At 32.7% G+C, this 14,676-nt stretch overlaps 1 protein-coding gene across 1 annotated transcript; it reads right to left on the reverse strand.

The window, feature by feature from the left end:
- Window positions 1-2,548: 2,548 nt before the first annotated feature.
- Window positions 2,549-14,212, reverse strand: LOC148609474 (uncharacterized; the record flags this gene model as incomplete). Its single annotated transcript, XM_088541338.1, has 7 exons — window positions 2,549-3,126; window positions 3,451-3,501; window positions 3,943-4,066; window positions 11,734-11,789; window positions 12,648-12,799; window positions 13,499-13,656; window positions 14,024-14,212. Coding segments are annotated over 7 exons (1,308 nt in total), but the record flags the coding sequence as incomplete, so codon positions are not given.
- Between the last annotated feature and the right edge of the window lie 464 nt (window positions 14,213-14,676).

Consider the following 14,676-nt stretch of genomic DNA (forward strand, 5'->3'; position numbering starts at 1 on the left):
GTGATAATACTCTCCACAAACAGATAATGATTAAATGCAATTCTGACTTCTGACTTTAAAGCTTTAAATGATGCTAATGTAAATGTGGTTATTTTCCACTATAAATATGTTGAACAGCAATATTGTTGTTTAAACTTAAGCAATAAACTTTTTCATAGTTATTTCTTTTTTTTTGTAGAATGTAATTGCCTGTTATCGAAAAGTAATATTGATAAAATATTATTATTATTATTAAATTATTATTTATCGATTACACCAAAATTCTTCATGTAATCGATTATTAATCGATTACATTTGACAGTAATTGTGCCCTTCCCTGGTATACCTTAACCTTATTTTGTTGTGATACAAAATGCAAACAATGATAGTTTGAATGGAAACCGTTTTTTAAAATCTTAATCTTAATCTAGACTTGATCATGTGTAAGGCTAACAAAATCTACATGTATCCAGCTAAAATTTGATCTCATAAAAAAAAAGTAAATAACCAACCTTTTGACCTTATTTTTTTCTTTATTCTTACACGTTTTGTGTACATTCATTTTCTTTAATTGACTCTGTTTCAATTGCTGGCTTGGTTGTTTTTCGAGGCATTAAATGAATTCATTTGACGTTTTATATCTAATCGTGATACGAAAATAAAAATCCATGGTGATAAAGAATCTTTAACTGTTTTGACATTTCAATATTGTGGAAAAATAACAAAAATAAAACAATATTTATCAAAACAAGTTTGTCGCGTTTACACATTCTATTGCTAACTATTGTTCGTTGAAATTATTCAAGTGAATGTTTCATATTCCCTTGAAAGTGGAGGAAACGTTTACAGGAAATTAGAATTGCCAATTTTAAATGATATCTGAATGCACTTATTTATGGTGAGTAGTCATATAAGCTTACTGTTATACTATGCATGTAATCGATGTATTTTCATCTTAATCACTATTTTATATGAGTACTTCAGGACATGGTATTAAAATTTATCGTATGCTTCAATCTACCAAATATTGCATTTTTCTCATATTAGTTTCATTATCAGTATAGTGTATACGAAAAATTGGTTACACGGAATCATTGCTTTGCAACTAAGAATCTGAATGTTTGTTCCTCTGGCAGAAAATTTCTTACAAGTGACATCAGGATGAGAATGTAAATTTTGTGAAAATAGTTTGTATATTTGTAGGGATTTTTTAAAATTTTTTGTTGTGTCTGTTTTTAAAATCTTGATCATTTATCTAACATTATAACAACATTGACATGATCTACCAAGATTTGTACGTAAGGAAATTTTATTGAGTGTTTTGAGAAGTGGACTTGTTAAATATTTGCATGCATGTCTGCTAATCAACCGACCTTCTTGTTTTGTATTGTTATCGCTTGTCCCAGTATGCAATGGCAAGCATTATCGATTTGTGAACATCGACATAAATTGCCGCAGATTAACGAAAAATAGTTTTTGGCAAACAAATCTTCAGGTTGGTAGAAATTAGACTATTTTTTCATTTCACATGTTGACCTTTGGAACAACATATATAATGACTGCTGATAACTTTATTATTAGAAAAGACGTACACGTATAACAAATCAGTATTTCAGTATTTTGTTTCATTCTTTATAAAATTAGTTACGGTTAATTTTCCTTTGACATATTACAATACCTTTCGATGATAAAATATTTTTATATAAGTTAATAATTAGCAGATGACATGAAACAAAAAGGAAAACCAATACTCTTCATTATTAAAATAATAACTCGAGTCTATTTACAAGCGAAATGTATGCAGTCACATATACTGTTATATAACTCATGTTACACAAAACTGATTTGAATAAAGGAGTGTTAAAAGAATATGCCTGCAGCAGCGCTAAGCTTGTCGTAAAAGGCGACTAAATAGTGCTCAGAAACCTAGCCGAGGGCTAGACGCTCAGCCCACAGAGCAACTGGGATGTGTGCTCCAGGTGGTGTAATGGGGTACCCCTGGCATGTTACATGCTTGGGTTGTCAGGCTATAATACGGAAAACCTGACCGCAAACCATAGTGGTGCAGCGTGTTGAGAAAGATGTCACGTTCCTCGCACATTAAAGAACCCTTATGTGGTAATCGATAGGAATAGGAACCTTTGCACTCCGCCACAGGAGGCTAAATTGCCCGACCTTACCCATCCCCCTTTTTTCTAGTGGCAATCAAAATTTGTCGATCCTATTATCCTGGTGTCCCATCCTTTTCCTTTACTTTCATCATCATTTCATGTTCATTTTATGATCCATTTCATGTTCATCGTCTGAATATAGCTGAAATATTGCTGCTCGGACGTTAAACCCCAACAAATAAACAAACAAACTGGTTTTTTTTATCGTCTTATTTACATTGATTTATGAAAACGTCAGACAAACAAGTCATCATACAACACCGTAAACAATGAATCCTGTATGAATCATTCTGAAGTAGAGAATAAGATATTTTTTGTAGTTTTGTGAAAACAAAAAACAAAAAACGAAAAACGAAAAAAACAAAATACAAAACAAAAACAAAACAAAAACACAAGCGTCAGTTTAAGGACAGTTTGGATATTACAAACTGGATACATGAAAATAAATCAGATGATACGATAACTATGACAAACAGAATCAGTATCAAAGCGCCAAAATATCCTATATAAATTGCAAACGGTCTATGATCATCTACACTTTGATGTAATCTTTTGTATGATGACAATGAATGCTTATCAACGGCTATTGCATCATGCAATTCTTCTAATCGTCTCTCGAGGTCAAACACTCCGCTACCTAAGACAGCACATGTGTACATACAATGCTCAAACCTTGGTGTTAGCGTATCTGCATTAGGACTACAGTAATCACACGGTCTTAATGGCATTGTTTGTGTCGTAGACTCTTCAGCTAGCGAGGGAGTATGTAATGTCTGTTCAGAGGTCTTTGCAATATCTGTCGAAAGTGTGGATTGTCGTGTCTCGTAGTGTTGAATGTATGATGTTGTTGAAATTGCCTTTGTAGATACTGAAGTTGTCATATTTTGTTTAAATGTTTGTCTTACAGTTTCAAAAAAATCTTCTTGATTTGTACGAAAATAATTAATAGCCTGAGAACTTCCGTGTAATAATGCCTCTACAAAAACAATCAATAAAACTGTAAAATCACTTGCTATGTATTGTGTCGTTTTTCTTAATAAGTAGTTGAAGTCAGTATCTAGTTTATCTCCTTTGGTTTGACATATTTTTCTAGAATCATAATTATATATTTCATTTCTTTCCACAATGTCATAACATAGCCAGTCAAGTTAGTGTGTATCCGTGGAGTGCTTGTTACTATTTATCCTTTGACCAAAAATAATACAATAAATAAATGAAATTAAAAAAACGCATGGTGTCTAGTTGCAGAAAAATGTTACAAATAGATATTGAATGTGTCTTTTAAATTTCATTTACTCACCCGTATACCAAAATCCTTTAAAAACAACAATCGGGAAATCTGCAATAGCTTCTGAAATATTATGGATAATGTAATTACAATTTTAAGTATTACTAGTAATACTTCAGTGGGATGAACGAAAACTACAGAAGGCAAAATAATTCTAACATTATTAAAAATATCGTTAATGGATGCCTTATCAACACAAGTTTTACCATGACTTCATTTGTAAAATTTTAGTGAGTCTACAATGTAAAATTGAATTAATGTTTATACCTTAGAATTTTTATATTACATTCATCAAAATTTTAATTGAATAAAACGGCAAAGCACCGTTTTATTTCATACATTTCAAACAAACAAAACAAAACAGATACTTACATTCGTAGAAATGATACACCATTGATTTAATGGCTGTGTTTGTCACATGTAAAGACATCTTGTTCATCTTTTTATGATTGAAATGATTGTCATAAACTACATACATATGTACATTTAAAGATTACAAGTTACTTTTATTTAGCGTAAGTCGGTACAAAGTCACTGTTTTCAGTCCACATATTTTGCGCGAGAAGTGTATCCACAAACGACGGATTAATATGTGTTCAAATCTGTTAACAACATTTGTTTTCAAAACCTAAAATACGTAATTCAAAACAATGTACTATAGGATTATTGCATAAGGTTTTCCATATTTCTAGCCGGGGACCAATAACTCAGCCAATATATATGGAAAACCTTACGCAATTACACTTTTAATGACTAAGTAATCCAATACACTAGGTCAACATGGATTCAATCCAGTCCACTTTGACTTACTGGACAGGTTAAAGTTGTATTAGACGGCTAAATCCCGTATTAGACGGCTAAATCCATTTTGGACGGCTATATATCGGATTGGAGTACTTTTTTTTATTTTGTGTTGCATTGGCAGCTTTGATCTCATATAGGTCAATATTCAAATGTTTGTCAATATAATTTCTTATTTATGCTGTGCTTCTTTGTATAACCAAAACATTATCAGGGAAAACATATCCTGATAACCAGAGCAACAATCCTACAGGTTGTTTTCGGAATATAGAAACTAAGCAATTCCTACATTTTAATGTCATTTATTAAAATGACAACACTTAAAACGAAGTTAATTTAATAGAAAAGTGTTTACTAAAAACTTAAATTTAAAAATACCGTAACTAAGCTCCTTGTTATAGCTACTACACTCTGACATATAAAAGCATGACATTTAAAAACCGGCTATAACAGGCAACAGTTTGTAAGAAATGTAAGATATGTTACTTCTTATGACTTGTTAAACCTATTTCTGAGGCATCTTTACAATGTATATATAAACAAATTCATTTAGTATCGTCCTTGCCTTTACACAGAACACTTAGATAATACCCTTACATCGAAAAGTTTGTGTACATGATTGTGACAATTTATAGCACATTAAAAACAGCATTGACATAAATAATACCATTTATAAAAGCAAGCAGTAATGTTTTAATTTTGAAACAAATTGTCACTTTCTTTTTCTTTTTTATCGCAAATATGTAAATATGATAACGAATGATGTTTTGATGCAATTGTAATACAGCGCTAGACTTCTTACAATAAGGCTTCTGGAACAGGGTTATGTTGCTACAAGATTGAAGTCATCACAACAGAAACTTTATGGTTGTCATCATAAACTAGTGGATCGTTACGTTGTATCAACATGCACCATGAAAACTGATTTGTTCAACATGTCATAGTTTTCGTCTACGCGGACTTGACTTTTTATGAACAACTCGGCTGGTGTTTCTAGAAACGAGGTGGACGTTTATCCTACCGGTGCACCTGGTCCATACTCCCAGTTTTAAGTGGAGTCTGAAAATTTTCAATTTTGTGGGGTTCATGGGACTATGATTATTAACCACTTCAATGCAAATTAATGTCTGCTTTCATGATTTGGGAGTTAGCCATATGACAATTTCTACAAAAAATAAGATTTTTGTCAACAAAAAGAGGGTCAAGAGCTTCAATTTAGGTATTTTCTTTTGACAGTTGATTATCTTTAAATGGGCAAGTAAAATACATACAAACGGAAGATATTTTAATATGGTAATGAACATAATTTTTGCTGACTTTCATTTTTGTTCGACAAATCATTACATAATTATTTTCAGTTGTTATCATCTTAAAAGAAAAGAGTTACCTGTAACGGAATAAAAATGAGCAAGATCTTGAAAAAAATAATATTTTCATTTGCAACTGTATTATAAAAGATTGCTAGATCAAAACGTATTGGTCTTAAAAAGCTAATATACGACTTCTTTGTTTCCATTTCATCAAACAGTATTTAAAAAAAAAGTGTTTATTGATTTTTGACGGAGAAGGAAGATGGATAATTTTGGATTTTTTTTCACAATGGTTCTATTGTAAATGTTTATATCCGGTTTTTTTTTTTTGTTTTTTTGTTTTGTTTTTTTTTCTTGCTAATTTAGGAATGCCAATGTAAAAGCTATGGAATCAATGTATGAATAAGTTTAACAAAGCCATTTTAAACAGTCAATACTATCTTTGTAACGATTTCTTATATTACAATTTTGGTGACCCAAATCCATGCTTCAAGCGTCGTCTTTTAGTAGTTCAAGATTACAGACGGCTACATATTCACCATGAATAAATTTTCAGACGATTCTAAGTACATTTGTTTCTCGTCTTTACGAATCAATTTGTTGGTATACAAAATTTAAGAATTTTTCTTTTATCATTTTACAATATCGAAGAAGGATTGAAACCCGAAAGCTTATTTTTCTCTATAATTTGATCTTCTTTCTTCAAATTCGTAAGTCTTCAACAATTTATTGGAATATGCAAGCTAAGATAATCAGTACAATTTGGTTATATTGAATATTCATATACCATTTATACAAATTTGCAAATTTTGGTAAACAGCCCTTGGCTGATAAGTTATATTTGCCCCGATATGAAACTAACATGTATATCCGGTATTATCAAATATGCAAAAAGACTGTACGTATCAAGATTATGTGCAAAACAAAGTTATTGTTTTCACTGTCAGCATTTACTTTCTTAAAGCAATTTTCCATTCGACGGCATTTTATATTTGTGATACCTTAAATCAGACACGTAATATTTTAAATAAATCAAAACAAAATTTGCTGGAGCTGAAATATTCTCTGACCCCTGATATTTGACGAATAATTTTTAACAAGTATATAAACACAAACAAAATTAGAAATCAGAAACATTTTTTTTTCGGTTAAGTCACGATGTTTAGAAAGCTTGCGTTCCTCAAATAACCATCCTTCAAATAATCCATAACATTGGAATACGTCTGTAACATTCCGCGACCTTTTATGTTGAACTATCTGTACGATACTTCGTACTTTATTCAGTAGACGTCAAAAGAATTCAGGAGAAACGTAACAAAATTGATGACCAAAATGTAAAAGAATAGCAGTTTGTTCCCTATTTTCAAAGAGATATTCATTTATACTCAAAACACTCATTCCGCTTTTATTTCTTTTCTAGACCCGTAGACGAGTTGACTCTTCATTTGACTGCTTCAAATATAAATCCAATTATTAGTCCTGAGAAACAAATTTTATTACCTTAACCCGCAACACTGTTATTTTCTAATGCTGTTTTACTAAACCGTTCTGTTTGAATTTGTATGTTTGAGATCAATGTAAGTTGCCCGTGTTATATGCGTACTGTTTACATTTGAGGCTGGTTTTCAAAATTACATAGAATATCACCATAGATGAAGTCTGATAATATACTTTATATTAAGATGTTTGTACACGGATTAACCTGTACATGATCATTAACGTAACGGTAAGGCCAAAAACTTATGTTTAATTATTTATGACATGGTTATTTTATGGGAAATTAGATCTGAACAGTGTTTGACCGATTCTTTAGACCATTTGAATTTGTCATATTTAACCGTTGACACAAATCCAGACTATTCATTGATCTAAAATCAATAATGTTTAACACTGCTTTTGCGGAAGTCAGAACTGAAATACATAAGTAGGTAGATAAATTCAGTAATTCTTTTATTTTAGTTCATATACACATATGACATGATTAAATAAAGGAGCTCTGCTAACACATGTATAATATGTTCGTATTTCTCTTGAAGGACTATTAGTCATGGTGCCGTATATTTAACACGCTAAAGTTTTCCAAGCAGGTACGTATTTTCACCGTATAATAGCGCAGAGGACGCTTACCCTACCGGTGCACTGGTCCATGCTCCCAGTTTTCAGTTGAGTCCGAGTTGCTCATTAGCTTTTGTTACTTTGTATGTATGATTTTAGTTACTTTATGTTCTTTGTTGTGTATGTCTGTTTTCCATGTCTGGTCTTAGTCCCTGGATTACATTCTTTTGATTACCACTATAACCTTGGTTCCCTTGATTACTCTCTCATAGTCCAACCTCGATGTAATTAGTGAATAGACTAATATTTAACATGCACTGTCCGCGGTGTAGGATTGGATTATCCAAATGTTTTTGATCTGATTGAAACATGATTTAGATACGACCGTAATCTGTTGTGCCATATTCAAAAACTAATACCTAGGTTTTACACGCATGCAACATCTGATATTATTATACCTCAGTGTATAAACATCAATACAAAATTTTCTACAGTAAAGTTGCAGTTTTCTCCTTTTCAGTGTTTGACTATTGAGCAGTCCATAGTTTTCAGACTATTGACCAGCAATGTCAACCGCTTTCGCAGATTTTTAGTTCCGTCACCGGATTGGACAAAAGTTTTATATTTATTCGGAACGCTCGGACTTCATACTCTCTGAATGAAAACCCCGAAATTATCACGTCATTGTTGCTGTTATTTATCTTACAGACACCATGTAATTGATGTTGAAGGCTACGTTCTGCAAATTTAAACTCCTATGAATTATTGGTGAAAAGGTCAATGAGACAACATTCAGATTAAAATATTGCCAAAAGATGCATGGTTTTCTGGGTTTTGAAAATTTGAGGTGATGAGGGGAAAATATCAGTGACATTCAAATTAAAAATATTGTAAAAAAACGTTTTTCTGGGTTTTTCCTCGGACAATAGTCACAGTCTTGAGGAACAATAAACTTGTTATTTCCCTCATACCCAGTCAATAAGTATATACTATTCTACTACCAAGAACAAGACAATTTCCCAGTTATTTAACTCGAAGTTTAGGCGCATGAATATATCATTGAAACTTATATAGTTATAAAGGTCTGAAAAATTCCCATCGATGTTAAAACTGTCAAATTTTTGGTCGTTTCCTCCGCGGGACTCAAACTCGTACCGCTGTGACATCTAGCCTATACATAGCCTAGCTGGCCGAGTGGTCTAGGGCCCTGGACTTTGTGCAGGCGGTGTTGCATGGATGTCACAGCGGTACGAGTTCGAGTCCCGCGGAGGGAACGACCAAAAATTTGCATCGCAAATTTGACAGTTCTAACATCGTTGGGAATTTATCAGACCTTCCTATACGTTTACATATCTTCATATCTTCCCTGTATCAATTTGATCCGATGGAGCAGTGTACCGAATAGAGTCATCACATTCTGATATATATATATACCAGCGAATCGTGGGAATAAAAATGATAAAGCATGTTGTGGTGTTTGTAGATATCCCCAATGTGCTTTAAAGCATATATACTATACAAAAAGCCTAGTTTCTAACACGGAACTTTGTGGAGCACAAAAGTTTAACTGAATAGAGTCTGAAAGAACGGAACCTTCAGCAACGTCTAAGGTATGAGTTGAACCATGATAGAGCTGAGTTAGATATACAGTATGAGTATTTAAATCGACTGAGTAGAATGAAGTGGCAAATCGTGTCTAATGCTCCTGATGAATCAATAATACTGTACACTATTTCTTATCAAATGCCAATACCAAAGCACCATGCATACGCAATAATGTAACCTCTGTTGAATGGTCGACTCGGTAAGCTGATTGGACTTTAACCTACAGCGAATTAGCGTGTAAATGAGCTTCCAGACCAGCAGTCAATCTTTTCGAGAATCTATGGCAAAATAGATATAGAACGATAGTTCTTATGTACCATAAATGTACAAAACTCTTTCACAACTTGAATATCAAAAAAATAGTAAAATGGATGGAATTATCAAAAATATCAAAGGCAAATGACATACATGACCATAATGTGAAAACAGTGAACACTATATAGACAAATATATAATAAGATAAGAATCCAGAAACAATACAAACAAAGCATTTGCAACATGTATGTAAACTCCACCAAATAAACGGATGCAAAAGCATGAGCTTCGGAAGGGTAAGTAAACCTAGCTCAATCAATGCTTGCCTCAATTAAAAGTCAAAAAAAAAGAGAGTAAAACCGATAAAATTCACGCTTATTTGGGAACACTAAACTTTTTTAAAAAATTGTCCACAGTTATTTTAATCACAAAAAAAGCCTTAGAAAAAGATAAGATTTAAAATTCTTCGTAGACGTATGACAACATAGGCGTGTTTTAATCCACAAAATGGTACATCATGATATATGATAAGAATGGTAAACTGAATCAAAATAAAACAAATTATTTCCTGTGAAACATATTTCTAGTACTACTGGTATTCAAATACAAAATGTATGCATAATTTTATTGAAATGAATTTATATTTATATGTCACATTCGAATGACAACAATATGAATTCTTCATTTAGTTCCTTTTAATTGGTGGCTCAAATATTAAAAGATAAACTGATATGTTACTTCAGATATCCCCCCATTTTTAATAGTTTGTTCATTACGTCAATTACCCATAGTAGAATGTTGTCGTAGATGAAAGTTGGTAACCTATACATTCGTTCTAAATTAATATTATTTGCTAATTTACCAATTTTACTAATTTGCCAATTCCTATCAATCCACAAATAAATCATAATGCGAACTTTTTCGGTTTGGATTATTGATTACCCATCATCACATTGAAAGGAACTTTTAGATGTAGTCTTTAAGGTTTCGTGCTCTTTGGAGCTCTTCTATGATGTTTTTAGTTTTTTTTTTTTAAAGACATGCCTTTCATTGAGAAAACTGTGCTCATGCTGACGAAGGTATCTTAATCGTTGATTGACACAAAATCTTTGCAGGTTCGTGCATACTTTCGACAAAGCTCTGTTTAAGACTTCATAAATCTACATAATTTATTTCATCTGCTATATTGTTAGTAACTTTTGCATTGTGTATGAACTTCTCCTCATTTCTGAATCATTAAAACGCAATTGCTTTAATCTGCAAATCCGCAAATGCTGCCTAATGTTCCTTTCTCAAAAATGTCAAAAAGTAAATTAGATTCTTACAATGAGAAACTTTTACTATTGCAACCGTGTAGTATATATTTTCGTTACAATTTTGTTTCTAAATATGGACAATCCAGAAAAAGAACTGTTTGAACGACAACTAGAAAATTAACCTCCTGTAAGACAAAAATAATCGCGCCTTGATCAAACTCAGTACAGAATGAACTTGAAAATGAAACAGTACAATGTAGTTTGTTTCATAGGACCGCCACTAATGCACTTATTGTAAAACAAAAGAGAGGAAAGAATATAAATACAAATACAAGTACATGTGAGTACTTAAGTATCTAGAGGTTATGTAATTAACAATATTAAAAATTTGCTGAAGTGAAGATTTGCAAGATCTAATTCGATTCGATTTTTAACGCTTACTCTATTTGTTTAATAGAGTTTTAAATTCAAGACAGACAGGACAAGAATATTTTGCAATGTATGTTTATTCTAAATGTTATTCAAAGCAAACTATTGAAGCTTAATTATTAAATTTTGTCGAAGAATTTTGGTGTACATGATGATGTACCCAAGACAATGAAGCTTCGGAGTTATTACCTCTTTCTCAATGATAAATTTACCGATACGTCAAATTCGACAAACATTGCTTAATCTACGTGTCGCAATCAAGCGCAGATATCTGGATTCTTCTTTTTTTTCACTGGCGTACCGCCATTGATTTTCTGTATTGGACAAAGTTCTAACAAATAGAGCATTTACGTAGAAAGGATGTGAATGATTGAAGTAAGCTCCTTTTAATTTTGATAATTATTTGTTTCAACTAAGGGTTTTATACAATATTTAATTACGTATTGAATAATGTTTATTATGCATCTGAAATAATGTAGCAAGTGGCAGGGAAATCAAGGAAATACATCAAGTCACTACATCAAATAACAGAAAAAGACTATACACGCTTACTACAGATTATGAATATAATGTCCGAATCTTACCTCAAAATGATCAACCGGGTTTAACCAACTTGCTGGCATTGATATCTCTAGTGCTTCTTACAGAATAAAACAATTTCTGATTATTATTTATACTATGCAACAAGATAATGAGGTATAACTGAAAAATATAGCAATACAAACAAGAAAATGTATTCACTAAAGTATAAGCCATCATACAAAAAAAAAAAAGAAACAAAAAAAAAAAAAACCTTGTCAACTATAGTACTGTTTCATTGTATGTGTGACTTAAATACGTGACCTGCATGCCACAATAAAATACGAACATGAACCCGGTGCACCGGTAAGGTAAAGCGTCCTCTGCTTTTCTAGAAACATACCCTCATCAAAAAATAAAAAGTAATTATGTAAATAATGATGTTGCAAATGCTATCTAATATCAAAAAGTGGTCCAGCACTTAATCAGGACCAGGATTTTCTTAAAAATTGGGCGCTGAATTTCCAATGTGCAACTTCAGTATAACATCCGTGGTACATTCCTTACAATAAACGGTGTACAAACTACACAATAATTCAGAATATGAAAAGCAAATCTTCACCAACCAATATGACATAAAAAACGATACAATTTGATTAGTTTTCATGTATAGACATGCTCAGATTAAAAAAAAACCTACTTTTCCTATACAAGTATTTTTCCGCGCCGTCGTAACTATAGTAAGAAAACCATGACAGTTAGAACAATCAATCGATAACGTAAAAGCGCATGGTAGTATTTGAAACATTCTTACTCCATATTATTCAAGGCAATAGAAAATGTTTGTCATAAGCAATTACAACTTATAATCTTCTATGTTTACAATAAGGTCTATATTCATTAAAAGTATTATAATAAGAGGAAAGTGTTGCATACTTCTTGTATACAAATCTACAAAGTGCAATCAATATATAATTACCTGATAAATAAGGAAAGGGAACAGACGCATTACTAGGTATCAAGAAATATGGTCTTTGTGTCTTGCCGTCATGAAAATTTCTGTCAGATACAGCCAACCATGCGAATTTTGGCGTGGATTGGGTAGTAACTGTAAGTTGATATCCTAATTGCCTAAAATCATATAACGATATCACTGACATAATTCAGAGAATCATAAGCCCCGTGCAGGTCCTGGTGTCAATAGAATAGGCCTGCAACAACGCTAAGCCTGTCGTAAAAGGCGACAAAATAGTGCTCAGAAACCTAGCCAGGGGCTAGGCGCTCTGCCAATAGAGCAACTGGGTTGTGTGCCCCAGGTGGTGGAATGGGGTACCCCTGGCGTGTTTCATGCTGGGGTTGTCAAGCTATAATACGGAAAACCTGACCACCAAATATAGTGGTGCACCGTGTTGGGAAAAATGCCACGTTCCTCGCACGTTAAAGAACCCTGCTGTGGTATTCGATAGGAGTAGGAACCTTTGCGCTCCGCCACAGGAGGCTAAATTGCCCGACCCTACCCATCACTCCCTTTTATCTTGAGGCAATCAAAATTTGTCGACCTTATTATCCTTGTGTCCCACTCTTTTTTACATATCATCATTTCATGTTCATTTTATCATCCATTTCATGTTCATCGCATGAATATAGCTGAAATATTGCTGCTCGGGCGTTAAACCCCAACAATCAACAATCAGAGAATCATAAATCCAACCGTTATCCTATATAAAACAAATATCTAAAATAAAGCATTGAAGAAAAATATTCTACACCTTACAAATTCCTGGGGAACCGATCAAAAATACCTGTTGACCTAACTTTTAATCAACTTACATCCAGTCTATGTTTACTTCTGAAGTAATGTCAAAGGAACTATCTACTAATCTGTCAACAGTCAGCCATGCTTGCATAGAATGATTCATTACATCTGAAGTGTTGAAAACCAGCCATGCATGTAGATCTCCGGTCATATTGAGGATTAATATAGCTACCTTAATACGTAAAACGAACTTTAGTGTTCAAGAAAGCCGGGAATTGTTTTTCTATTGGAATTTTAAAACACAATTTCTGCAATTTACAATTGTAATTTGTTACTTGTCAATAAATCTACCATATTAACATTTAACATGACGTGTCTCTACAGATAAGTTTTGGTTACAGCTCGAATCATGATTCCCTTGATTACTTTTGAACCAGTTTTCTAATAGTGGGTTTTTGTATTAGGGTCGACACAGAAGTGTAAATAGATGTATGTTTTCGTTAATTTTGTAAAAAAAAACAATAGAACTCTTCTTTAACAGGTAAAATAACCATAATATTAACAAAAGATCATTTATTCATTTTAAATCAAATAGTTACCTCATCTGGAGGCTCGAGTTCCGTATTCCAGTCGTCAATGCAAGCACTTCTAAAATTGCCATCCGGTATGATACTTGGTAGTGGAAGTAATGACTTGTTCCCACTTGGGTCGTTGTAAACTTTATCTTCCCAAAATTGTTCAATGTTTATGTCGGTAACCTCTTGCATCAACATATAGTTATATATTTTTTATAGCTGTGGAGGAAGATTACATATATTTTTATGATAAATTTAGACAGCATACTATACTCGGCGTCAGATAAATAAGATACTGTTAACATTTGAATAAAAATATTTTCTACAACTTTATTGACACCAACCGTCGTTTAAATTGTCTCAAATGACTTGCTCATTGGTTTAGCCAAACGGCTTCTCCCTAAACATTGAATCGTTAAATTCCGGTGAGATTTTACTTCTCGGTCCCCATTTTACATTGTCAAAAGTCGGCCATGTTTACAGTGATCGAGTTGCTAGGAAATGTTGTTTACGTTTAAAATGTTTGTCCAAAAACCAAAGAACCCAGAATGCATTTCGGCGCTAATTCGGCTATCTCGGATTTATTCTACGCGGACATCGTACAACACCGATAAGTTGATCAAGCAGACGATTGTCACCGGAATTCGACGGGAACATACGAACTTCGTTTGTAAACA

This window comes from Perna viridis, chromosome 8 (assembly GCF_037379345.1).
Source record: "Perna viridis isolate PV_CMFRI_1.1 ecotype Kerala chromosome 8, ASM3737934v1, whole genome shotgun sequence".
NCBI lineage: Eukaryota > Metazoa > Mollusca > Bivalvia > Mytilida > Mytilidae > Perna > Perna viridis.